We start from the raw sequence: 27,908 nt of genomic DNA on the forward strand, positions 1-27,908 counted from the left end.
AATTCATACACTATTAATGCATATATATTAATCTAATTTTATAACCATCAAATTGATGAGTCTAGCTCCTCTCCATTAATGAAGAAGGCAGTGCATATGTATTATTATGACACATGTAATAACAAAAATTCAATAATTCATATTTTTACTTTTTCTAAAATTAATAATTTTAAAAAAATGCAGAAGAGAGGAATTCTGTTCCAAATTGATGAACAATGCACCTTTAATTAGAAATGTCGGATTTGTTTTCGACTCGCCACGTCACGGACTCAGGTTAAATAATGCAGGCTAAGAAGTTTCCTCTTTCATTCCTTCTTTAAATAAGGGTGTTACTAAAATGAAGATAACCCTATTGACCAACAAGCTTGATTTACCTTTTTTCGACTCTTTCTTAGATCAATCTATTATTTATATTATTTAATAATCTTAAATAAAGTTCGAGTGTTTGATATGGTCATAAGGAAACTTTTATTTGTCCAAATAAATTAATTGGTTGTTTTTGGTGATGAAATTTTTTTGTACTTATTTCTTTATTTTACGGATAAGAAATTAATCTTTTAAAAATGTGCAACTAACTTTTTCAATAGTGTCATTTACAAAAATCAAATTTAATGAAACTTTATATTATTAGTTAGCTTATAAGTTGACATCGGATAAAGTATTTTATGTAATTTTTTGACTTATAAGTTCGAACTTATTTTATAAGCATATCAATTAATCTTAGAAAAATATAAACAACTTTCAACTGACTAATAAATTAATTGTGTCAAAAGCAAGCAGGCAATTTTACGGTGTAGGTGTAATTTGACTTTATTATTAACATAGTAGTTTAACTTTATTTTTTATTACGGAAGTAGTATAAAATTGTAGAAATTGTCAACCCCATAGGTGTTTTCCCTTATTCTTTTCTGGAGTTTTATTTTTTTATTCATTTCGTTCAGAACTCGTCAACACAATAGGCGATTTCAGTTTTTTGATTTATTTTTCAGGGGCAAAATCGTTGGTGATGTAAGAGTTTCATTTTTTTAATTATAAAGTGCCTAAATCGTTGGTGATATTGAAGTTTTTGATTTTTTTAATTTCCATACAAAGTCGTTGGTGCCATTAGAGTTTTTCATATTTAATTTTTTTTTTAAATTTGCCTAGCAAAATCGTCTATGACAATAGAGTTTTTTGAATTTTAATTTTTTAATTTTCCATGGCAAAATTGTCGGTGTTGTTGGAGTTTTTGTACTATAAAATTTAACCTAATCATAAATCGTCAATAACATTGACGATATCTAATAAACTTAATAAACCTCACAAATTGTAAACCTAGTAAACCTAATAAACGTAGTAAATTGTAAACCTAATAAACGTAGTAAATTGTAAACCTAATAAACCTACCACGGCAAAATTTTAAAACTTACCAATTTTATATATTCTACACATCACACTACACTATACCCACACAATCACTATAAATATATCCATTTATTCTTCACACTTCACACTTTATTCACAATTCACACTTTCTTTACAATTAAGAGTTCACAATTCACACTTTGTTATGGAGTATCTCAATCCAGGACCAATTGACACTTTTCTACTTACAATGCAAGATAATCATATCTCAAACAATATCTAGAATGACATTGAATGTGCTTTTCGACCTAGATCTTGTTTCTGACAATCATTACCTTCTGAACCAGTGTTGAATACAAAAATTCCAACAACACTGACGATTTTGTTATGGAAAATTAAAAAATTAAAATTCAAAAAACTCCATTACCATAGACGATTTTGCTAGGCAAATTTTAAAAAAAAAATATGAAAAACTCCAATGGCACCAACGACTTTGGTATGGAAATTAAAAAAAAATCAAAAACTTCAATGGCACAAACGATTTAGGCACTTTATGATTAAAAAATAAAACTCCTACAGCACCAACGATTTTGTATTTTTGTCCCAGGAAAATAAATAAAAAACTGAAATTGCCTACTGTGTTGACGAGTTCTGAACGAAATGAATAAAAAAATAATTCTCTTATGTGGTTGACGATTTAGGTGTGAATAGGACTAAAAAAATAAGGGAAAACGCCTATGGAGTTGATGATTTTTACAATTTTACACTACTTCCGTAATAAAAAATAAAGTTACACTACTATGGTAATAACAAAGTCAAATTACACCTACACCGTAAATTTGCCGTCAAAAGCAGCCATAATAAAAAACATTACAAATAATATATTAGAAGATTTTTATTCTAGAATGCAGTTATGACCTTATGGGTATTGGAAACTGAAATTGCCTACTGTGTTGACGAGTTCTGAACGAAATGAATAAAAAAATAATTCTCTTATGTGGTTGACGATTTAGGTGTGAATAGGACTAAAAAAATAAGGGAAAACGCCTATGGAGTTGATGATTTTTACAATTTTACACTACTTCCGTAATAAAAAATAAAGTTACACTACTATGGTAATAACAAAGTCAAATTACACCTACACCGTAAATTTGCCGTCAAAAGCAGCCATAATAAAAAACATTACAAATAATATATTAGAAGATATTTATTCTAGAATGCAGTTATGACCTTATGGGTATTGGATTATTCACCCATTCACTGACCAGATTTTACATCATGCCAATACTATCAAAATTGATATATCATTTTTTAATTTTTAATTTTGTCAATTTCATTTTATATTTGATATTAAGTTATTGTTCAGTCTGTTATTATTTTATTTTTTATAAAAGTTTTTACCTTTAAAATGAATTGTTATCTTAGACTTAAATTCAACTAACCTTTTCATTCAAAACATGTTTATAAAGAGCTACTTATATATGGTTGATGGCCCAACTTACGAATGATAAGCTTATCCTCCACCTTCACTACCTTTATCAATGGAGAACTGCATGCAATACTAGAAGGGATTGCTACCATAGTTTATCTACATCCATTGGTGCTAGTTTCATAAACTTGTTCTTGCATGAATTAAACAACTTATCAAATAGTTTAATTGGAGAAATTTCATTTTGGCCCGCCCGCGTACCTATTAGCTTCTTCAAGATCTAATTGAAGATATGAAAAATGATCACACGAGGATCGAGTGAAACTATTAATGTCTTTTATCTTTAGGCCTACTAATTTTCAAGATGAGAACTTGTGTTTTGCCAACAATTTCAAGTTTGAAGGAGGGTGATAAAATGAGTTTGGTTCCCAAAATTAGCTTGTAGCTTGTAACTGTGTAAACAACTTATTAAATTAAAGTAGAATTGTTCAGTAAAATTAGTTTTTTAACTAGCAGAAATATTTGAAAAATGATTAAAAAGTATATACAATATTTATTTATTTATTAATTACATAATTATTAATTGACGTAATTAAATACACAAATAAATTAAAATCAAAATTTCTAATCCTTTATTTTAATATTTTATTTATTTGGAGATAAGGTAAGACAATAAAATAATAGAGTTTTTTAGTTGGAGGTAATTTTGTAATTTTTTAAAAATTTGAAGGATAAATTTAAAATACGAATTATTGAAAATTACTTTCACTTTATAAGTAGCTTGCTATAGTCATATTTTTAAAAAGTTACAAACTCCTTTCATTTTTTTTGTTTACTGAACGACTCTAATAATTTATTGCGTGAGCTAAAAAGCTACAAACCGCTTGAAAAGCTACAAGTTTGCTTAGCCCAACAATACAAACATTATTTTAGTTATTAAATTTATAAGAATTCATTTATAATTTATGTTTACCTTATCATTGATATTATTTTTTTATTGTAAAGGCTTTTTTATATGATTCACTACTTACTCAAACTTGAGTTCATTATCTTTCCAGTCCAAAACATCTTTGAAAATAATAATAAAAACACTTGTCTATATACCCTCATATAAAAATATCCTGCAACTGTTGCTATTTATGGGAAGACATATTTTATTTATAAACCAATAATTATTAGAAGAATTTTTACAATAACTTTTATTATTTTTCATATTATGTACATGTTATCTAACCCGAATCTATATAAAGTGCATTGTGTATATGTTATCTCACCCGTATCTATACATAAAGTGCATGTGCATATTCTTTCCTCACAGCACTCCACAAGTTATTTGAATTCAAGTCTTTTTCTCCATGAGACTAGGACAAGTTTCTATTCTTCTTTTTCTCTCCACTGTTTTTATGCATACTCTTCCTTACTAACCCATTCTATCTTCTGCTATTCTTAACCTTTAAAAGGATCATTAATTAATGTTATTATTTTAACTCCTAGTAGTTTGGTATAGTGTGTTAATTTTCTATCTATACATGAGTTTCTATTAAAAGGGTATTTTTTGAAGAGCATAAGCTCATATAAGAGAGCTTTTCTAAACATGGGTATGTTTGATCTCAATGTTGACATTATCCATATTGATGATACTGACTCAGCTTGTGCTAAAGAGTTGGTGCAACTTCAAAGTTTTCCATCCAAAATATCACATTCTAGGGCATCCAAATCCTCAGTTGTGATTAATCTTGCAGAGGAAAATTATTCCAACAATTATTCACCCTTCATTTTTGACATAATGAAGAAAGGAACAGAAGCCGTTGAAAGGAACAAGGAAGATGAAAACATAGCACATGAGAAAGAGTTAACTATGACCCTTTTCCCTGTGAATACAGATAGGGGAGGAAGAGTTTCTGATATGAAAAAGAGGAAAAATGAATGGTTGAACTTGTCATTTGCTGAGCATGATGGACAAAATGAAGTGAGAACCTTGCACCAGAAGCAATGTCAAATCAAGAAAGGAAGGAGAGGACCAAGGTCTCAGAGCTCACAGTTCCGGGGTGTTACCTTCTACCGCAGGACTGGTAGATGGGAGTCACATATATGGTATGAAAGTATTTTAAATTACTGTTGTGGTGATGATTATAGTCATGTTACGGTTAGTGCGATTGCGATTATTACTGCCGTTGTGATGCAGATTGCAGCCCAAATGTAATTGTGATGCAACTGCGTCATTGTGATTTGGTGTTACGCTGCAATTACAATGTGATACGATTGCGGCGATCACTATAACCACAATATTTCGACCGCTTCACGTCAAACCGTGCACAATTTGAATCACTCATATATGATGTTAAATCATTTTTATTTTAGATATCAATTTCCATGTACTTAATATGTTTAAAAGATGAAAAATGATAAATGCTAAAATATTAAAAATCCCAATAACTAATCAAAAGTAACACTTATCAATTGTTATAACTCAATGGGCTCTTAAAAAAAATGCATCACCCTATTAATTGTTTTGGTGTTATAAATTGTTTGTGGGTCTTCCTTCATTGAATTCTTGTTTTTCCTGTGATTGTTATTGCAGGGATTGTGGGAAGCAGGTTTATTTGGGTAAGTGGACATCTATTTTTTGGTTAATGTTGTTTAATGGGGTTCTCCATTAGAACCAGATTCGATCAATTATCTTTATATCCTCAAGATTACAAATATATTAACAGATAAAAATTATAAGTTGTAGCCACTTATGGACTCAAGGTTCATCAAATGTTTCTAATTGACATGTATTATTGTGTATATTATAACAAAACATTTGAGTCTAGTATATAAAATTTGTTTTTTTTATTTCAATATTAGGTAATGTTTTGAGACTTCATTTACTAACATTAAGTATCCCAACAGTTTTGATTGTGAATAGTGTTCTTCACGCATGTTAGCATAAATAGGGATTATCTGTCTTTAATAGTGTCTTATTCTCTGTCCCAAATTAATTATATATTAACGTGTGAATAAAATAAAAATTTAAAAAACAAAAAGTAATAAAATGTGATCTCCATCCATGTTATAACATATCATTTTAAGTTAGCACAATTTCCATTTATTACAATTATCTAACCATATTATTTTCTACACATGATTCTGCTATACACACCCATGTGGGATTTTGACATGCACCTAATATTTTCCTTTCATTAAATCATTGGTCGGAAGCTACTTAAGTCACTCTTTTCTATGTTCTATTTTTGGTCCTAATTGATTGATAAATTAGACTAATTGATAATTCTGTTAGGTGGATTTGACACTGCTCAAGCTGCAGCAAGGTTGGGACTAATCTTTTGAATGCAGCTATATTTATTGTTAAGACTTTCATAATGTGTTTGTCACACTTATAGAAAAGCTTGATACTCTTTTTTATGTAGAGCATATGATAAGGCTGCAATTAAATTTCGTGGAGATGATGCTGATATAAACTTTGATTTGAGTGATTATGAGGAGGATATGAAACAGGTAATAGTAGAGGAGGAAAAACAAAAACTTCGAACAATCCTAACATTTCTCTGTGAATATCTTTTTGTGTGAGGATTTAATTCATATGAAATTGTATTTTTATGTAGATGAGAAGTTTGAGTAAGGAAGAGTTTGTTCTCCAACTTCGTCGACAAATAAATGGAATATCAAGAGCAACTTCAACATATAGACGTCTATTTGCTCTTCAAAAATATGGTGAAGGGAATGCACAAATGAGCCCATTTCTTAGCACAAGGTGATAAATGCGGTTTCAAGCATTTCAAATAAAGATTTGTTGTGATAAAATATATCTTATGTTGTTCCGAATTAATAAAAATAAGAGAGGTTAATTAAAATTTTTAAACATTCATTATTTTAATTTATCATTGATAACAGGATAATGTATGTGACATTAAATCTCTTGTTTTTTTAAGTTTCACTCATATCACTCCATCCTAAAAGATCATAAGAATCAAAAGATCATATTTTTTATATATGTTTTGTCTAGCAAATTAATCAAATATGAAGTCAGAATTTTAATACATCTTTTATTGATTTTCCAATCACAAACCATAGTATTTCATTTTCAGATTTTTTTATTTATTATTATAACATTCATTTGAGATGACAATTTTGAGAAATTTTACTCTTTATATATGAGAGAAAATATGTTTTATGTAAATGTGGAACAAAATGTGTATACATTACTGATTGTGCCTTATTATTTATGCATTTCCTTTATCTTCTCTAATCTCTACCATCATACTTTCTTATAAACATGTTCCAAAATGGAACAATTAGAAATTTTGTTGCACTCTATTCCAATAATCATATGGAATCTAAATTTAAAATTAGTTATTAAATTAACTTTTGATGGTCAGATACTGCTGAAAGTATCACTCTAGGTGTCACATAAGAATTTTTCTACAGGATCATAAACTTTAAGATTGTATTTTACATTTTCTGCATGCAGATTTTGTCACAAGCCACCCATCAAATGTGATGATGAACAAGTCTTGATCAGCCTCAAGCCATGTACTTATTATAATAGAGAGATAATTGCAACTTCTAGTAAAGAAGGTATGAAGTGATATGTTTGGCTTTATCATTTAATTTCATTTCATTTTCTGTTTTTTTGTTTCTTTTGCAGTTTACTTATCAACCACTGTGATTGAAAGTTGAAAGTGATGAGAAATACTGTCTTATTAATAATAACTAATGCAGGAACTAGTCATAATCTTGATTTGAGCCTAGGAATTTCTCCATCTTATTCTAAGCAAATGAGGATTAATGATTCTGAGAGAGGCTTATGCTTTGGATATAAAGATCCTAAGATACCCCACTAATGGGAAACAAAGGTATCTCTTTTCGCTTTTGTTCAGTGTGTGTGGAGTTGTAAATTTCCAAAACAATATCACTGTAGAGTCTGGATCCTCTCGATTGCCAGTATTAACTTAGGATTATGATACATGGCAAATCAATTTTTAATGATTAAGAATTAAAATGCAAAAGTATAATTTTAATTAAATTAATTCAAAAAATATGTTCTATCTTCCTCTTCAACAAAAGCAGTTACTCCATTGCTGCATTAGGAGAGAGAAAATACAAAAATAAACCCAATTTTATGAAATCAAATGTTTTAAGATATTTTGTTGTGCTTGCTAGGTTGTAATGGAGTTTGAATATGACATCCTATATGTTCCTATTTTTATTTAGGGACCTGTGCTCCAGAGTAAAAATTTAGATCATCCCATATAGGGTTTCATATTTTTTTAAGTAACATCCATGACAATCTAGCAGTACATAAGCACAAAGTATAGAAAAGTCCAATAGTCGTATCTTGTTTTTTAATTTTGTGCCTCTCCATGCCACCGCCTACCATGCCACGGGTGAGCCACTATTGAAGAGGAAGAAAAAAAAAAGACTAGCTTCAAGCCAATAGGGCTTTTATTGTTCTCTAGTTGTGTTTGTATTTTCTCTCTCCTAATGCAGCAATGGAGTAGCTGGTGTTGAAGAGGAAGATATAACATATTTTTTGAATTAATTTAATTAAAAATATATTTTTACATTTTAAATCTTAACCATTAAAAATTGATTTGCCACGTGTCATAATTCTAGGTTAATAGTGGCAAGTAAGACTCCTCTCCATGCAAGTTACACTTTGGAGTGTATTTTTTAGGTCAAAGTTGTAATTTCAATGAAAAGTAAAGGTTATAAATGTCATTGTCTATTGAGTTTTTAGTATATTTCTCCATAACTTGCCTCTCCATTAATGAAGAGGAGTATAACTCAATAGTGGCATCTACAGGAGAGGATGTAGCTGAGGATCCAGACTCATCACTGTACACCTTTATAAAGTAGTCCCATCATTTTATTATTGCTACAAAAAGACACTACAAAAATTAGTTTTAGAGTCTTTGTTAGGTACACACTTATCTGAAAAAAGGCACACCAAAAAGTTTAACTATCAACCAATAATCTATTATTACAAGGATCTAGCTTTTCATCGTGTAATATTATGTAAAAAAGTCAGATATTCTATTGTCAAGTTTGGGTATCCCTAGTATTCCATTTAATAAATATCTCTGTAAAGTATAGCGAATACATGAAACTCCTAAGCGAAGAGATTCTTTCCAATGATAAATTTCTTTTGAATTACAAATAATTATTTTTATAATAGCCAACTTAAAAACTCGTACAAGTGAGGTGCATGAATGGTTAACAGAATTGTACTAGAAATGTTTCAGTTTCTAGCTTCATATTTTCTATAAATGTCAGGAGAAGAACGGGACTGAAAATGTTCCTTTGCAAAGATTCTCAAACTTGGTTAAGCAACTTCGCAGCAATGCCAGCATTGGCTCAACCATGAACATTTAACTCCGAACTAGCTAGGGTGGGAGTAGCTGAAGTAATATAACCCTTATCATCAATTGTTGAGTTAATGAATGTATTGGATATTATGATTATTGAATAATAACGCCATGTGTAAAATAAATAAACTTTGTTGGTTGCTTTGCTGGGTTTTTCAATTTGCAGAATTTTCTATTAGTGGATGTTGTGGATTTGGCTCTTTTTCTGCATTTATAGTTTATTGGATTTTCTCAAGAAGGGGTGTGACATAGAAGATAACTTAATTGTAAAAAGAAAATAAGTTTTTTTATTTATTTTTGTGGTGCAAACCATTAAACCCACATGTCACATCCATGCTTACCCAATCCCTTGCAAAATATTAGAAATTAAGGAGCAAGAAAATAAAAAAATTGTATATTATGGATTTAAAATGAACAAATTGAATTGATGAATTATATTGAATGAATTATAAAATTACATAAAGACTTTATATAAAATGAATGAAAACTAATTAACCTAACAAACGAAAACTAATTAACTAAAAGATAAATATGTTTAAACTAATTACTAGTCTAATACAATATTAATATCACATTCATCAATGGATACCTGTTGGAACATGGTTTGTTGAAAACCATTAGTGAGAACCTTTGGGTGTGAAATCTAAATTTTTTTCCAAGTCCCACATAGAAAAGTTTGAAAAAAAAAAAGTCTCAAGTCCCATATCGGAGAGATGAGGAACATGGAAAAAATCTCATGTTATAAATAGAGGCTTTCTCCCCTCACTATAACTCGCCCCAAGTTGAATGCGCTTTCATTCAACTTTTATTTCTCTCTCATCATTTCTGCCGATGCATTTCCGGCAGACTTCTCCCCATTTCTTTCCATGCCACTAAGAATTGGCACAGACAACCAAATTATGTGAATTTCGAGAACTCACACTGGTAGTCAGTATTGAGGGAAACGAATTAGCACACGTAGCCATATTCTGGGCATTTTGAGAACTAACAATAATAGTCAGTATTGAGGGAAAAGAATTGACATATGTAGCCACATTCTAGGCATTTCGAGAACTGATACTAGTAGTCAGTATTGTGGGAAGAGAATTGGCACTGGTAGCCATATTATGGTGGGTGTACTCGAGATCGGTTCTTATGGTGCAGTAAGAACTCGATAACATATATCTGAGCTGTTTTATCCTAGGGACGACTTGGTTGATAGTCTGCTTGCATATTTTGGGCAGTGCCACGAAACGTCTTAAAGACAGCGACCTGGTCGTGACTCAGCCAGTAGGTATTATTTCGTGCCATTTATAATTGTTGCAAGCTACTATAACAACAATTTTAAGACGTTTCTACTGCAATGACATTCGTAGATAATATACTGGACCGAACAACTATGATCTGAACAAACCATTTCGGTTTGATGGGACAAATTTCAAACGTTAGCAACATAAGAAGAAAATTTTCCTCATTATGTGAAAAGTTGCACACATTTTGAAAATCGATGTCCTAATGCTGCTGAAGAAAGCTGGAAAAAATAAGGATAAACTAGCTATTAATATAGCTCTTTGGAATGAAAATGATTACTTTTATGAATTTCATTCTGAATGAGTTGTCAGATGATCTCTGTAATTACTACAACCTATATATGTTTGCCAAATTAATATGGTATGCACTTGAGAAATAAAGAAATATGATACCGATGAAGTTAAGATAAAAAATATATATATGATGTTACCACTACCTCAAGTATCATATGACTGATGATAAATCAGTAGAGTCTCAATCCAATGAGATAAAGAGAATTGCTCATGAAATTATTTATGAAGGTATGCCCCTAGAGTTTTAAACTCGCAAGTAGAGCCTATGTATGTGTATTCATTGGGTATGATATCAAAAATATTGTGTATAAGTATTACGACCTTAACACAAAATGATCATTGAGTGTAACGATGTTGACTTTAATGAGAAGAAATTCCTTTTTAAATTGAGGAATAGTGGGGGCACATCAACTAGTCACATACTTGTGATTAGAGATAATGATAGAAAATGAAAGGTTTGAAATGGAACCTAGAAGAAGTAAGAGAGCAATAATTGTTAGAAAGTATAGACCTGAGTATATGTTATGGTCTATATATTAGAGGATAATCCATCAACTCTACAAGAAGTTTTAACTTCTTTAGATGTCGATTTGTGGCGAGAAGCGATAAATGATGAGATGGACTATCTAGAGTCTAACAAGAAACAAACTACGTTATCTCAACCCACTATGGAAGTTGAGATGATAGCATTAGCAACAGCTAATGAAGAAACAAGTTAGCTGAGAAGTTTGCTTGTAGAGATTTCCCTATGGGAAAAACATATAGCAGTTGTGTTGATCCATTGTGATCGTACTGCGACTATGGCAAAAAAAATTGAGAACCGCTTTTATAACGGTATGAAATGACAAATACGTCGTAAGCACAACACCATTAGAGAGTTACTCTCTACATGAGCTGTTAGAGTATATCATGTACGCACTGAGAATAACTTAGCAGATCCTTTGACGAAAGGACTAGCTAGAAAGAAAGTCTATAATACTTCTAAGAGTATGGGACTATTGCCCTTAGAACGAGGATCACTCATGATGATAACCCGATCTAACTGACTGGAGATCCCAAGAAATAGGTTCAATGGGTAATAACAAGTTGTGAAGTGATATGAGAATGAACATGCTATAAAATTACGATAAGCATGATTCCTGTAGCATATGTAAGGATAAGTTAAAACTCTTAATGAGATCTATACTCCAATTGGAGTGGAGTACCTAGGCTAGAGGAGTACGAAAGTACTTTTGATAGACTCACCTATGTGAATGTGGAAGTGTGGGCCTCTTTTTATGAAATTTTGGGGCATAAATTTCTAGAGCGTTCACTATACTAGGATAGATGTGCATGGCCTTTAACACATGGGCTTTACATAATACACCTTTGAAAAAGTTGTGTGTGGTTTGATGCTGAAGATAGAGTTCAAGACTATGAGTCACTCTAGTAAAATCTGGATCTTACTCATTAAGCAAAGGTTCAAATCGCATGACACCTTTTATGCACAATTTTATTGAGACCACAAATATTCTCGGAAATCGTTTTTTAATTTCAAGTGGGGGATTGTTGGAACATGGTTTGTTGAAAACCATTAGTGGGAACTTTTGGGTGTGAAATCTAAAAAATTCCCAAGTCCCACATAAAAAAGTTTTGAAAAAAAAACAAGTCCCAAGTCCCACATTGGAGAGATGAGGAACATGGAAAAGATCTCATGTTATAAATAGAGGTTTTCTCCCCTCATTATAACTCGCCCCAAGTTGAATGCGCTTTCATTCAACCTTTTCTTTCTCCCTCATAATTTCCGCCGATGCATTTCCGGCAAACTTCTCCCCATTTCTTTCAATGACACTAAGAATTGGCACATGCAGCCAAATTATGTGAATTTCGAGAACTTTCGAGAACTGACACTGGTAGTCAGTATTGAGGGAAAAGAATTGGCACAGGTAGCCATATTCTGTGCATTTTGAGAACTGACACTAGTAGTCAGTATTGAGGGAAAAGAATTGGCATATGTAGCCATATTCTGAGCATTTCGAGAACTGACACGGGTAGTCAGTATTATGGGAAGAGAATTGACACTAGTGGCTATATTATGGTGGATGTATTCGAGATCGGTTCTTACACCGTAGTAAGAACTCGATAACATAAATCTGGGCTGTTTTATCCTGGGATGGCGTGGTTGATAATTTACTTGCACATTTTGGGTAGTGCCACGAAACGTCTTAAAGAGAGCGACCTGGTCGTGACTCAACCAATAAGTATTATTTCGTGTCATTTATAATTGTTGCAAGCTACGGTAACAAAAATACATTCTGAGCCTTTGAAGGTTGTTGATCTGGTTGAACTACTTCACCAATTGAAGAATTTTGTTGAAGTAAAGATATAGAATCTATTTCATCTTTGTCAGGAGGTTTCCTTTTAAATAGGAAGCAATTTTTTATGTTTAGACATTGTGCATTTTTAGGTAATTTTATTAACTTGAAATTAATCATATAATGAATCATTAAAAAAAAAATCATTAGAGAATGCAAGTGTGTCTACAAAAATGTGTATGTAATAACAAAAAATTCAGAATGTATTAACAATGCCAATAATTACACCAAAATATAGAGTAATGGCATACTGCTATATTAAATTATTAATAGAGGAAATAAGAATATAGCATAAAAAAGTATTGGTAAGAAACGTACATGCAAATTGTTATACAATGGACTGTGCTAAAAAGCACATGGAAAAACACGTAATGGTTGTTGTTGTGGACTGTGCTAATAATGCGGTAATAACAAACCAAATCATTGTTAAAAAAATTGTTTACATCGATTGGGTTGTTATTATCCTAAAATAAAATCTAAAAGTGATATGTGAACAAATTTGCTTAGATTGATTAGGTTGTTATTATCCTAAAATCAAATCTGAAGTTGATATGTAAACAAATTTGTTTTGATTTTAGGAACAATTTTTGTGTATATAAACAATGCATTATTGAGGAATATGACATCTAAATCCATTCTTTACATGGTATCAGAGCCAACAAAAAAAATCTTTTGAGAAATGTATATGGCACACATGATAACTGAAGGTGAAGGTTCTGTGATTATTTAAGAACCGAATATGCTCAGAAGAAAAAGCCTTCACATAGGATACTTGATAGTGGAGCATCAAATCATATGGCATGGGATTTGCAACACTTGTGCAACATGAGGGATGTGTCTAGATGCCATGTTGGACTTCCAAATGGACACACTAACATCTCTACTATGGAAGGAACAATAAAACTCTCTGATAATTTAAATCTTCAACATGTACTTTTATGTACCTCGGTTCAAATGCAACTGGCTTTCTATATCACAATTGTCAAATGACCCAATTAGTAATGTTCAATTTACTGGTAATCTGTATGCTATGGAGGACCAAATCTTAAAGATGCTGATTGGTTCGGGTGAACGAATGAATGAAATTTATCTTTTTCGAGAAGCACCAATGAAGAAGGCATGCAAAGTTGAAGGAATGAATGAGTTAGAAGTATGGCACAACAGGTTAGGACTTCCGTCTTGGAAAACTAACCAACTAATTTCCAATGATAATAGAAGTAGAATTAGTAATGTGAAGAATAAAGTATTTGACACATGCGAAAGAGCAAAGCAAACTAGAGAAACATTTCCATTGAGTAATAATAAAGCTTCTCATATAATTGACTTGATACATTGTGATTTATGTGGTTCATATAAAACTCGTTCATCTTGTGAGGCTTCATATTTTCTTGCAATTGTTGATGATTGCTCACGTGTGGTATGGATCTATTTGCTAATTGATAAGAAACAAGTCACCAAAGTGCTGAAAAATTTCTTTTCTATGATAGAAAATCATTACAACAAATGAGTGAAAACTGTGAGAAGTGATAACAGAATATAATTCATTTGCATGAGAAATTATTTTCTAGATCATGGGATAGTGTTTTAAACTTCATGTACATGCACACCTTAGTAGAATGGGAGGGTTAAACGCAAACAACACCATATTCTCAATGTTCCACAAGTTTTATGGTTCCAAGGTAATTTGCCTATTGATTTTTGGGGAGAGTGTATGTTAAAAGAAGGTTATTTGATTAATCGCACTTCAATCACAATTTTAAAAGGTAAAACGCCATATGAAATATTACTTGGACAAGAACCCTCCTACAATCACTTACGTGTGTTTGATTCTTTATGCTTTGCTCGTAACCAACACACCAATAACGACAAATTTGCAAGTCGAAGTCGTATATGTGCCTTTTTGGGATATCCTTATGGGTAATGTGGTTGGAGAGTTTATGATTTAGAGACTCATAAATTCTTTGTTTCACGAGATGTGCAGTTGTTTGAAAACCAATTTCCATACCGGTGTTCCGAAAATGAGAAAGAAACTTCTCATTCTTTGCATAGTGATGTTATGGTGGACATTGACCTGAATGACATGCAAACACCAACTGACCTTGCTCTCGATAGGAAGTATACGTACTGCAGCAACCACAAATGAAGCTTCAAAAAATCAAGACTCTGAACATTTACCTGCGAATAGTCCCATGGTTGGCATCTCATATGTCAGTTTTGTGATTCCAGACACCACAATGCCCAGTAATCTTGATGAAAATCCATTACTTGGTTGCGAGTATCATGTAAAACAACCATCAAAGAGACTTCAGGGGTATGTAACAAACATAGTGCAGAAGTTGAGTCATTTTCTTAGTTCATCATCTCCATCACATCCTTCAAATGCTCCTTATCCTATTGCTCACTAGGCAAAATGCGATAAATTTTCTTTGCTACACAACTACTTCCTTGCAATAATCATTGTAGAAAAATAGCCCGGATACTTTCATGAGGCAATAAAGAATGCACAATGGATACAAACCATGCAAGCTAAAATTAATGCACTGAAACATAACAATACATGGAGCATGCAACCATTGCCTCTAGGAAAAAAAGCTCTTGAATGCAAGTGGATGTATCGCATCATGTACAATTCTGATGGCACCATCGAGCGATTTAAAGCTCGTTTAGTTGTGCCCAGAAATCATCAAGAGAAAGACATCAACTAAACTGAAACATTTGCTCCTGTTGTGAAAATGGTAACAGTACGAACTGTTCTTGTAGTGGCGATCTCCATAATGAAGTGTTCATTAGCCTGCCTTCTGGTTTTTTTGTTTCTAATCGAAACATGGTGTGTAAACTTCGAAAACCGTTGTACGGCTTAAAGCAAGCTCCGAGTTTTTGGTTCACTACATTGTCTCATGCACTTGTATCTTATGGATTTAAGCAATTGTATCTTGATTATTCTATGTTCACCTTCAAAAAAGGGTTCAACTTGTTGTTCTTATTTAAGTCGACGATCTAGTCATTGTCGGTAATGATTCCTCATCCATCAAATGGTTTAAAACCTACCTCAATGAATGATTCCACATTAAATATCTTGACACATTGAAGTATTTTATGGGTATTGAGGTTGTTCGCAATCCTAGAAGTATTTTTCTCTGTTAGTATAAGTACACGCTCGATTTTATTTCTGAAGTTGGCCTCCTTGGTGCTAAACATGCAGGCACCACATTAGAATAAAATCATTGTCTATCTCTTGCTACCAGAACTCCTCTTGCCAACCCTGAACGCTATCGCCAATTCATTGTGCGATTGATTTATCTATGTTTTACATGCCCAGAGCTTTCATTCAGCATTCACACGTTGTATCAGTTCTTGCAGGAGCCATGAATTGAGCATTGGGTAGCTGCCTCTACAACATTTCAATTTCTCAAGGGCAATACCGACCAAGGCATATTGCTTTCTGGCAACTATGATCTCCACCTTCATGAATGGTGTGAATCTGACTGGGCTAGTCATCATCTTACATGCCTCTCCATTACTGGTTGGCTGGTTCAATTTGGTCAATCCCCTATCTCTTGGAAAACAAAGAAACAACATACAATTTCTCGATCGTCGTCTAACGCTGAGTATCGATCCATAACAATTTCTACATGTGTGCTCAAATGGTTAAAATGGATTCTTTCCAACCTTGGCATAGCTCATACCAAACCTATGATTCTTCAGTGTGATAATCTAGTGGTCTTGTACATCGCTAAAAATCCGGTGTTTCATGAACACACCAAGCATATAGAAGTCGATTGTCATTTTGTTCGTAATGAAGTCCTCAGTCACAATATTATTTAACCTCTGTCTCTACTACTGCTCAACACACAAATATCTTCACCAAACCTTTGAGAAAACCACAATTTGAATCCTTCCTAGGCAAGTTGAGCATTCTGAATCCCCATGTTTCCACTTGAGGGGGTGTAATACAGTAATAACAAACCACTGACAATGTTGTACAACTTGTGCTACAGCGTGAGCAATGGGGAATATTAAATGGGATAGTGAGATTTTTGGCTTTGTACTGTGTTGTTGTGTGAATACTGAATAGAATAATAATAAAAGTGACAATGTATGTTGTCTATAAATAATAAATTATGTTTTAATTTAAACACCCAAAACAACATCATTTTGAGTGTAGTAAAATAAATATTTAAAAGTACAAGGAGGCAAGTGCCCCCACCTACTCTTAGAAAGTTTCAACTATGTGGGTACTGAGTGTCATGTATATATATAAATTAGAGGTGATTTATATAAGTGTAGAAACTAAAGTGATAATTTGTATAGTTTCAGTAAATCTCTATTAGGGGTGGCAAAATTATTCATAATCCAAAATTCATCAAAATCCATCCAAATTAAATCCATCCAAATCTATCTGTTAGAATTAATGGATTTAAATGGATATAATCCAATGGATAGTGTTGATAATGGATGGATTAAAATCCATCCATTATATCCAATGGATATCCATGGGTATATCCATTTGGATGGATTGGGTATAAAAATAATTTTTTTCCCAATTAATTCAATATTAATATAAAAAACCTCTCTCACATTTCTAAGCACAATTTCACACATTTTACAAAAGTTGAAAATTACAATTGTGATTTTAAAAAGTGCTTATCAAAAAAATATAAACGATTTCGGCCTTAGTGCTTTACCCCAACATCTTAATGCAAAGTATAAATATATCATTTTTGTTATTGACTAATGTGATAATATAATAACAAAATGAAATATTTCAAGATGATGGACTATTGCATATAACTTATGGAAGTCCCAATTATTAGGAGTGTAAGTAGTTCCGGTTTAAACCTGAAACCGATGAAACCGAACCGAACTATAAAATGCGGTTCGGTTCGGTTTAGCTCTGCGGTTCGGTTCCATAATTCGGTTCAGTTTTTTTATTTAGAACCATTTAAGTTTGGTTCGGTTCAGACTTTATAAATTTGGAACCGTTAGAATCGAACCGCATATTAAAATATAATTTAGAATTATTAATGTATATAGATTATAAATAAGATGCGGATAGAAAAAATAAATTAGTAAACAAACCTAACTATCTATTATCTCTATTATCCATTAAGAAGATAGAAAGAAAACTAAAAAACTAGTATACATTTTGTCAATATTCAGAGATGAAATGAATTAAATAAAGAAACTAAGGAACGAAAATAAAGGATGAACTTGATGACATTACTAATGATGTGGAGTATTAGGTATTATTGTTGGACTAAAATATTGGTACCAAGTTTGTCATTCTTAAATTTTGTTGGACATTGTCGAAGATTTTGTGGACTAAAATTTCAAGTTTGTAGTGTATTGAGATGTTGAATTATTACTGTTTACTAGAAAGAATATTAAATACTTTATTATTGATATGTTTAGTATTCATTTAGTTGACTTTATACCTTGCAAATTTTGTTCACCTATTTCTTAAAGGATTTTCTTTAAATAAGTTAAAAAATTGAACCGTTAATGAACGGTTCCGTTTGGTGCCTAAATAAAATTTGCGGTTAATCAAGTAGAACCAAACTGTATCTTTGTGTTAGGTTCGACCACTAAATTGCGTCAAAAATCGAACCGAACTTTTACACCTCTGCCAATTATGTTACACTAGATATTCTTACCAATAAGAATGCTTATAAAAAAAACTTCACAAATTCACATTTTTAAAAGTTCTTATAAAAAAAACAATTTTTAAAAGTGTTGGTTAAAAAAATTATTTTTTAAAATGTGTTTTTAAAAAAAAATCACTTTTTAAGAGTATTTTAAAAAAAAACACTTTCCAATTTTATTTAAAAATGATTTATTAAATAATAATTTTTAAAAGAATTTGTTTTCTTCAAATTGTTTTATTAAAATTGTTTTGTTCAAATTAAAAAAAAGTGAGTTGGATATCCATCCTTCCAATTCATTAAAATGGATACATTGATAAAATGGATGGATTGGAATCCATCGAATATGGCTGAATTGAATAATTTAAAAATATGATGTAATTGATTTATATGGATTGGTGGATAGTTTTCTATCCATCCATTAGGATCCAAATCCAAATCCATCCAAACTCATCCAATTGCCACCCTTAATCTCTATCACTAAAATTTACTATTTTAAATATCAACACACATGTATTAAATGACAGCAGCATGCGGCTTCAATTTCGAAACACAAGAATTACATTATAAGAAAAAGAAAACCCAATAACATTATTTCTTGAAAAGAAAAGTCTCAAAACTTGTTGTGTTAAGCAAGAATATCTATTTATCTTACGAGTAAAAAGATAATATCATTATTTTTTTTTTGGAACGTGTGACTAACGTCTCGATTTCGATAACTTCATATCATAACCAGACAATTCTTGATAAAAGTTTGAGAATGCTATTTTTTAGTATACTATTGTATTGAGAGATATCCATTAATAATAGTATTCGAGAGTCTTGAAAGAATAAAATCCATTACTTAATCCTTGAAAGATTATGGGAACATATCTTCTATAGGACTTCTACTGCTCTTTGTATTCTTTCATTCTTATTGGTTAGAAAATATAAAATTAATATATATATAATATATGTTTTACTTTTTTAACCAATAAAAAATGAATGATACAAATTTTGGGACAATAGAGATGACTCAAAACATCCTTTGTCCTAGTTATGTGCCTATAATCCACTAATTATATCCATTAACTATTGTACAAGTGATATGTACAGTTCTTAATTTTTTTTGTATACATTTTTACCCTTTTGAGTAAATAACTAATCTCTTTCGAGGGTTGTGACTGCTCCTCCAACAAGTGTTGTTTATAGAAATTGAATCTTTGACCTTTTGGTCATTTTGAGAATCTAACAGGACCTTATACTATTAGACCAACACTTTCCAATTATTAATTTGTTATTACTTCTAGTGTGTGACTATGCAACCATGTAAGATCTATGACATTGCGTAGTGGTGAAATAGTTTTCACACATCCCATGTTTCTAGATTAATAATTTGAATATTATTTAAGTCATTTGGGTTATTGAATCAATCAAGCCACTCAATCTTTAAGCTATTAGTTCAAGATGTGGACCACTTATTAAACCGTACACGGATTTATTCAGATATATCAATATATTAAATTGTAATAGTATTATAAGATGATATTTAGTTGGACAACTAAAGTGCAATGATTAGTAAAAATATTTATTTTAGCATTTTGATCCAAAATTTTAATAGTCTGTTTTCAAAAAACTCTGGGCTTTCTTTGAAAACAAAAACTAAACTTTAATCATAATAGCTGGAGTAAATTACATTGATAAAACAATTTAAAAAAGTTTTATCATAAATTATGCTCATTAACAAAATATTAATCTCTAAAAAATTTCTATTCGTTCTGCCTATGGTTTATGTTTGTCTGATTCTTCACTTAGAAATTGGATTAATCTTTATTTGATCTACTATTCTTGTTGGAGCTTTTAATGACATCCTCTACGAATATCCAAACAACTTAAGGCACAACTCTATCATCTTTTCTGTAATAGGAACTACTCCAACTTCTCTATAGTGCAACTATTTCTAATCATATCTTAACTAGTATGTTCACATATCAAATGCAACATTCTCATCTACACTACATGAAGTTTATTTTCTTATTGATATTTTATTGCTCAATATTCAATAAAATATTGTAACAATTCGGGTCTTATAGTTTTGCAGAAAATTTTTCCTTAAGTTTAAGTAATACCGTTCTATCACACATCACATATGAAGCATTTTTCCATTTCATCCATCTCGTTTGAATCTCATTGTTTACATCTCCGTTCATTTCTTCATCGTGTTGTATGATTGACATAAGATACTTAAATCTTGTGACTTGTGGTATGATATGATATCCAACCTTTATCTCTATAGTAGAGTTAATTTGTCTAATTTTTCTAAACTTAAACTCCATGTACTATGTCATACTTTGACTTATATGAAAGTCATGTACTTCGAAATCTTGTCATCACATTTCTAGCTTCTCATTTAATTCCTCTCTCGAGTCTCTGATTAGGACAATATCATTTGCAAAAAGCACGCACTGTGGCTCAAGCTTTTAGATATGCTTAGTGAGCACATCCACGAGTATTGTAAATAAGTAGGGACTCAATATTGACCATTGGTTTAGTCATTTGTCATTAGGAAATTCTTATTAGACCTTATCATGCGCTCTCACATTCATTAATCTCATCATATATATATATATATATATCCTTAATTGTTTGAATGTTGACAATTCATCACATTTTTTCTTTAGAGCTTTTCACAGTACCTCTTTAGAAACTTTAGTATACTCCTCTAGATAAATGAAAACCATGTGCAAGTCCCTCTAATTCCTTAGGTATCAATGAATCATCATAGCAAGTACATATGCTCCATGATCGACCTCCTCAATATAAAACCAAATTGAATTTCAATGATACACATTCCTTGTCTCAATCCGCACTCAATTATCATCTCCCATAGGTTGTAGTAGGACATATGAACTCAATTCCTATATTGTTCGAACAATATTAAGGAGCACATCTTATGTCCCAAAAAATATGTCACTTCATGTACCATTTTTTCTAATTGGTAAGAAAAATACTTTATTATGAAATTTTAAACTTAAATATATATTTACAACCGATCAGAACAAGTGTCATATGGAGTGACACACTTTTTAGTATAGTAAATGTTAGACCATTTTTTATGTCAACTTGTTGTTATAAATAAATCTATAGCTTGCACTATTGTTTTCTGGAGTCCGATAGAATATTAGCCATTTAAACAAACCTCCTAACACCACCATCACAACACAATAAGCTCTATTACCCCACTCAAGAATAAACTTATCCATTTGAATGACCTTGACAATGGGTGAGAATTATTTGGAAAATGAAGAGGAAAAGAATGAAGAGAGTGAGTGAAGTGGGAGAGTATTATAAATGAAGGAAATTACAAAGTGAGAGAGTTTGAATAGAAAGAACAGAAAATCGGGATTTTCACAATTAAATTAGGGTGTTAATTTTGATGGATGGATTAAAATGAACCCTCCAAATTTTTTATATGAAAAAAATGTATCCACGGAAAGTGTTGGGTTTTATACATTTTCATTGTATCATTCATTATATATTTAATTATCATTGATTCTTAAAAAACAATCCAAATGAATAATGAAAAATATACTGACTTATATAAATCTTTACACTAATATTGTATAAATATTAGACTCTTTTTTAGTGTGGTTAGTATAAATTTTTATACTAATGTATAAATATTAGAATCTTTACAACTAATTTTCAGTGCGTAATTGCTTAAGATTAGAAAAATGAAAAACGTGACACCATTATCATTAATGATGCAAGAATAATTCACCAATTGAAGTTGAATTGAGTGCAAAGCTAATCAATTAAATGAAGACAAGAAAGTGATAGAAAATTTCATTAAATGTTTTGTATTGAGGAAATTTCGGCGATGCTTACAAAAATAAATGCAAAAGAAACAAAACTAATGTTAGATAAAACGTTTGGTAGTGTCGAAAGAAAATGAGATGTTTAGATAGCAAGAAGAAGAAAAAGTAGAATGACAGATGGTGAGATAAAAAATATATATTTCTCTTCAATATTGTCCGGGAAACTATCTTTGTTATTTATTTATATTCTTAAAAATTGCATATATAATTAAGAAAAATGCAAAAATAAATTAAACATGTAAAAAAAGTCAAATTCATTGCAAATCACTCATGCAAAATTTCTCCGATATACATTATTTTAAACCCAGCACACTTCGTGTTGTAAACATATCTTATATATTCATCACATATTCTTTAGAATTAAATTAAGAATAATTAGTCATTTTAGTCTCTCATGTTTTTTTGACTTTACTTGTTTGGTCTTTTAAAAATTGAAACACCCAAAACAATTTCAAAAAATTCAAATATGGATCAAGTTAGTTTTTTTTTATTAAATTAGTCTCTAGCAAGTGTTTTAAAACATGTTAAAATGACTAATTTGACGCACATTGAAACTTTTGGTGACAATGTTGGATTTTTAAATTTTTTAGGATCCAGTCAAAAAAATATGAGAGAAATTAAAATGATATTTACTCTTAAATTAATCCTTGTTAAAGATCTAAAATTCTTTAAAAAGTGTTAATGAATTATTATTTTCAAGCTAGATGTGATAATACGTTTTATTTTATAACAAAATATATAAAATGGGTTTTCAAATAATATTACTTAAAAATATATACATTTGAATAAAAATTTCAAGATAAATAATTGCAATAATGACAATTGTTGGATGCCGCATGGATGAAATGTTCTCAATTATGTTTGTTTCATTACCGCGTTGGATTGAAAATGCGATTCTTAAAAATGACACTTATTAGAAGAGACAATCACAAACTCCAAAAGAAAAATAATTTTTAATCTAAAAAAGTGAAGAAATACTCTGGTTACTAACAAAAATTAATGTTTGTTTCATTAAAAAAGATGATGTACCTGTGTACATATCAGTTTGAATTTTTTTGTTGCGCTTTTGCTTTTTGTTTGATTCGTTCATATTAACTTCACTGTTAAACTAATGAAGAAAGAACAACAAAACAAAACTTAAGACAGATAAATGTAGAAATATGCTCATATTTGAAGGAATAAGATAAATATGTATACATTGACAATGTAACAGTTTAGAAATATACTCATATTTCATATTGTCGCTATATCATTCATTATTTATTTTCAATTGTCATCAATCAAAAAATATATAATCCAAATGAATGGTGGATGATACACTCAATATATATGGAAATCTTTAAACTGGTTATATATATTAACTCATACAGATTTACCATTACCTGAAAAAACTTCACTATATATTAGCAACGTTTAATTAGCTATTTCTTTTTTACGAAGAAAAGGAAACAGGAGAAAATGGGTTGCAAAAAATAAAAAAAGGTAAAAGAAATACATGTAAATTTAAAAGTTGAAATACTATAGCTAATTCATAATGGATATTTTCATAGAATAAAGTCAATTAATTAATATAAATGTATCAATCAGTCGGGTGATTATCTATTAGTTAATCGATCAATACTTCTTATGACATTCAATCAATAATTTGCTTACAATTCAATCATATGTTAATGAATCAATAATCATCTCCATTGTTTTTATTGTGTCAACCAATAAGGATCCTCAGATAAGAAATTAATTTTTTTTAGAGTTTGTGACTACCTCTATCTATAAGTTTAATCTCAGATATTGAACATAACTTTTAACCTGGAATGATGCATATGATTTATTAACATCTTATATTGCTTTTTTGATTGAATGACCTCATGATTATATTTTTCATTTATTAAGAAGTGGTCAAGCACTTCTATATATACAAGAGAAGGAGGGTGGTGGTTTGTTACTTAAGAAACAAGTAACTAACCTCTAACCACTTTAAAAGCCAAAATAGCTCATAACAACCTATAACAAACTTCTTCTAAGAAGCATCTAGAAGCCAAAGAAAAGAGAAAAACTCATGAGAAAAGTTTAAAAGGGAAAAATGCTCAGGCCAAAAGAAAATGATGCACCATGGCTGGTCAGGACTGGCGCCATGGCTGGTCAGGATTGGTGTGCCCAAGTAAGGACTGGTGCACCCAGGATGCACTGCATTACGCCCAAGCAGCCTCAGTCAGATTTCATATGCCTAGACCAAGAGATTCGGTCAGACTTGATGCATCAGGCCCTTGGAGCCTCGGTCAGAAAGTATGCGCCAAGGCCTGTGTGCTACGGTCAGAGTGTCGTGTTGAGCCTCAGCCTGATGCGTTGATGGCGATACGCTGTGGTGCATGGGTTCCTCATTTCTTCGGTCACAAGTCATAATTCCTCGGTCAAGGTTGATTTTCCCTCGGTCATGTGGTGCTATTGGTCGGTGAATTTTGAGTTTGACTCGATCAATTTTGACTTTGGTTCGATCAAGTTGCATGGGAGCTCTATCTTGGTCAGGTGCATTTGTTGGTGACTTTAATACTCCCCCCGCAAGCTGGAGAGTACATGTCAAGTACCCCAAGCTTGGAGAGTAGGTAGTAAAAAGGTGTAGGATCCAGAGCTTTTGTCAATATGTTTGCAACCTGTTCCAAAGTAGATATGGGTAGTAGATGAAAAAGCTTTGGTTGAAGTCTTTCCCTAACCACATGACAATCAATGTTAATGTGCTTAGTTCTCTCATGAAAAACAGAGTTTGCAACTATGTATCTTGCAGAATCATTATCACAATATAGTAATGCAAGTTTAATACAATTATATGAAAAACATCAATTAAATATGTTAACCATTGAATTTCACAAGAAGTAGAGGCTAATGCACGATATTCAGCCTCTGAGGATGACCTTGCCACAATATTATGTTTCTTTGATTTCCAAGAAACAAGAGAATCACCCAAGAAAGCACAACACCCACTTATTGACTTCCTAGAGTCAACACATGCTGCCCAGTCAGAGTCACTAAAGACTTTGAGCTGCATAGGGGATGTAGTAGGGTAGACAAGGCCTTGACCAGGGTTACCCTTGATGTATCTTAGCACTCTAAGCAGAGCTTTGTGGTGCATATTAGTGGGGAAAGCCATAAATTGGCTTAGCTGTTGGACAACAAAGCTAATGTCAGGTCTAGTGTTGGTTAGGTAAAGGTGCCTCCCTACTAATCTTCTATAGAGAACAGGGTCGTTGTAGACAGAGGAATCATTTTAGTGGAGCTTGGTTGTTTTAACAATAGGGGTAGGCACAGGCTTACAGTTGATGAAGCCTGTGTCAGCAAGTATGTCAAGGGCATACTTCCTTTGGCAAATGGTGATGCCCTTCTTTGATCTCGCAACTTCTAGGCCAAGGAAGTATTTTAAGGCTCCTAAGTCCTTGATTCTGATATGCTTGTGCAGGTAATTCCTTACATGGCTAATCTCAACTTCATTGTTCCCAGCTAGAATAAGGTCTTCTACATAAACTAATAAGGCAGTGAATTCTGATCCTTTGGTCTTGGTGAACAATGGGTGGTCATGTTGGGATTGAGTGTACCCTATGGTTTGAAGGGACTCAGATAGTTTTTGGTACCATTGTCTTCCTGCTTGTTTCAAGCCATATAAGGATTTTTGTAGCTTGCAGACCTTATTTGTATCATGTATGGCTACACCCCGTGGTATGTTCATGTAGACATCTTCACTTAATTCGCCATGTAAGAAGGCATTGTTTATGTCAAGTTGGTGAACAATCTAGTTCTTGTAGGGGGCAATGGCAAGTAAGAGTCTGACTGTTGTTAGCTTAACAACAGGGGCAAAAGTCTCAAAGAAATCAATCCCATCGGTTTAATTAAACCCCTTTGCAACTAACCTAGCCTTGTATCTCTCAATGGTACCATTGGAGTTATATTTGATTTTGTAGACCCACTTGCAACCAATATGAGTTTTACCTAAGGGGAGGTCCACAATGTTCCAAGTCCCATTTACCTCGAGAGCAGTGAGTTCATCTTGCATAGCCTTGATCCATTTATCAGACTTCACTACTTGGTTGTAGGCTCTATGTTTGTGGAGATAGCTAAGGTATGTTCGAGTTGGGTAGATGATATAGAGTTGTAGGACATGACAAATGATAAGGGATGGCAAATATTCTTCTCAAGCTCAGAGTGCTAACTAAAGAGGTTGTAGTGGTAATCCCTTAAGTAAGAAGGTGGAAATCTGGTTCTAGTGGATCTCCTTGTCTCCCGAGGATTGGGATCATCAATATGAGGATGTTGTATCTCTGTTTCATTATCTTGGTTGTTCTCTTGCTCATGGCTTTGGTAGGCAGTGTCCAAGAAAGTGAGCTTAAGGTCATCCTGATCAGGGTGATTACTATTGGTTTGGTCATTAGAGTGATCCTTATGCTTTAATCCCTTGTAGGGGAAGAGGTGCTCATGGAATATAATGTTTCTGGACAAAAATATCTCTCTGCTCTTCAGATCATACAGCACAAATCGCTTTGTTATAGGTCTGTGGCCAAGAAAGATGCTCCTTCTGGCCCGAGGATCAAGTTTGGTCCTTTGCTGAGTAAGGGTGGAAGCAAAGCATAGACACCCAAAGACTTTTGTTTCTAGAAGGTTTGGTGGCTTGTCATACAAGAGTTCATAGGGGGTTTTATGTTGTAGGGATGGACTAGGCATTCTGTTTATAAGATGGGTGGCTTGTTGGACAACATAGCACCAAAAAATCTTAGGTAAGCCATAGTGAAAGAGGATAGTCCTAGTGATATTGAGAAGATGCCTATGTTTTCTCTCAACAACTGAGTTTTGTTGAGAGGTTTCTACACAAGAGGTTTGGTGCATCATACCATGCTCTTTGGAGAATGCATGGATATGGAACTCAACTCCATTGTCACTCCTTATGGCTTTGATTATCTTCCCAAATTGGGTCTTTACTAGTCTAACAAAGTCTTGCATAAGGCCTCTGGCTTCTCCTTTAGTTTTCATGAGGAAGATCCAAGTGTGCCTAGAGTGATCATCTATGACAGTTAAAAAGTATTTGTGGCCATGCAGGGATGTGTCCCCAATAGGCCCCCATATATCCATGTGGACAAGGTCAAATATGTGACTAGTCCTATTGTTGTTACTAGGGAAGGGGAGCCTACTCTGTTTACCATAATGACAATGCTCACAAACAATATTAGGATCATGCTTGACATAGGAGTATCTTTTACAAATATAGTTCAAAATGTAACTAGAAGGATGCCCTAGCCTAAAGTGTCACAAATCAAAACAAGGATCAGTGTGTGCTATATTGACACAACC

At 32.0% G+C, this 27,908-nt stretch overlaps 1 protein-coding gene and 1 long non-coding RNA gene across 3 annotated transcripts; one reads left to right on the forward strand and one right to left on the reverse strand.

Annotated features, from left to right (window-relative positions):
* Positions 4,043-9,137, forward strand: LOC109346040 (ethylene-responsive transcription factor RAP2-7-like). Of its 2 annotated transcripts, none has more exons than XM_019585396.1 (8): positions 4,043-4,867; positions 5,355-5,380; positions 6,057-6,087; positions 6,187-6,274; positions 6,382-6,530; positions 7,248-7,354; positions 7,499-7,632; positions 9,053-9,137. In XM_019585396.1, exons 1-7 carry the CDS (start codon positions 4,368-4,370, stop codon positions 7,618-7,620), a joined length of 1,023 nt encoding a protein of 340 aa, XP_019440941.1. In that variant the 5' UTR covers positions 4,043-4,367; the 3' UTR covers positions 7,621-7,632; positions 9,053-9,137. The 2 variants fall into 2 exon arrangements, with proteins under 2 accessions (XP_019440941.1, XP_019440942.1); XM_019585397.1 differs by having other exon boundaries at positions 9,059-9,136.
* LOC109344858 lies at positions 12,678-27,724 on the reverse strand. Its single transcript, XR_002107349.1, has 3 exons — positions 27,713-27,724; positions 20,366-20,369; positions 12,678-12,787 (listed from the first exon to the last, which is right to left on the reverse strand). It is a non-coding gene; the product is annotated as an uncharacterized LOC109344858 (long non-coding RNA).

Source organism: Lupinus angustifolius, chromosome LG04, assembly GCF_001865875.1.
Source record: "Lupinus angustifolius cultivar Tanjil chromosome LG04, LupAngTanjil_v1.0, whole genome shotgun sequence".
Lineage (NCBI taxonomy): Eukaryota > Viridiplantae > Streptophyta > Magnoliopsida > Fabales > Fabaceae > Lupinus > Lupinus angustifolius.

Coding starts and splice junctions, on each gene's coding strand:
- LOC109346040 (XM_019585396.1), top strand. CDS start 4,368: ATGGGTATGTTTGATCTCAATGTTGACATTATCCATATTGATGATACT. Junction 4,868..5,354: donor AGATGGGAGTCACATATATG/GTATGAAAGTAT, acceptor TTGTTATTGCAG/GGATTGTGGGAAGCAGGTTT. Junction 6,088..6,186: donor ACTGCTCAAGCTGCAGCAAG/GTTGGGACTAAT, acceptor TTTTTTATGTAG/AGCATATGATAAGGCTGCAA.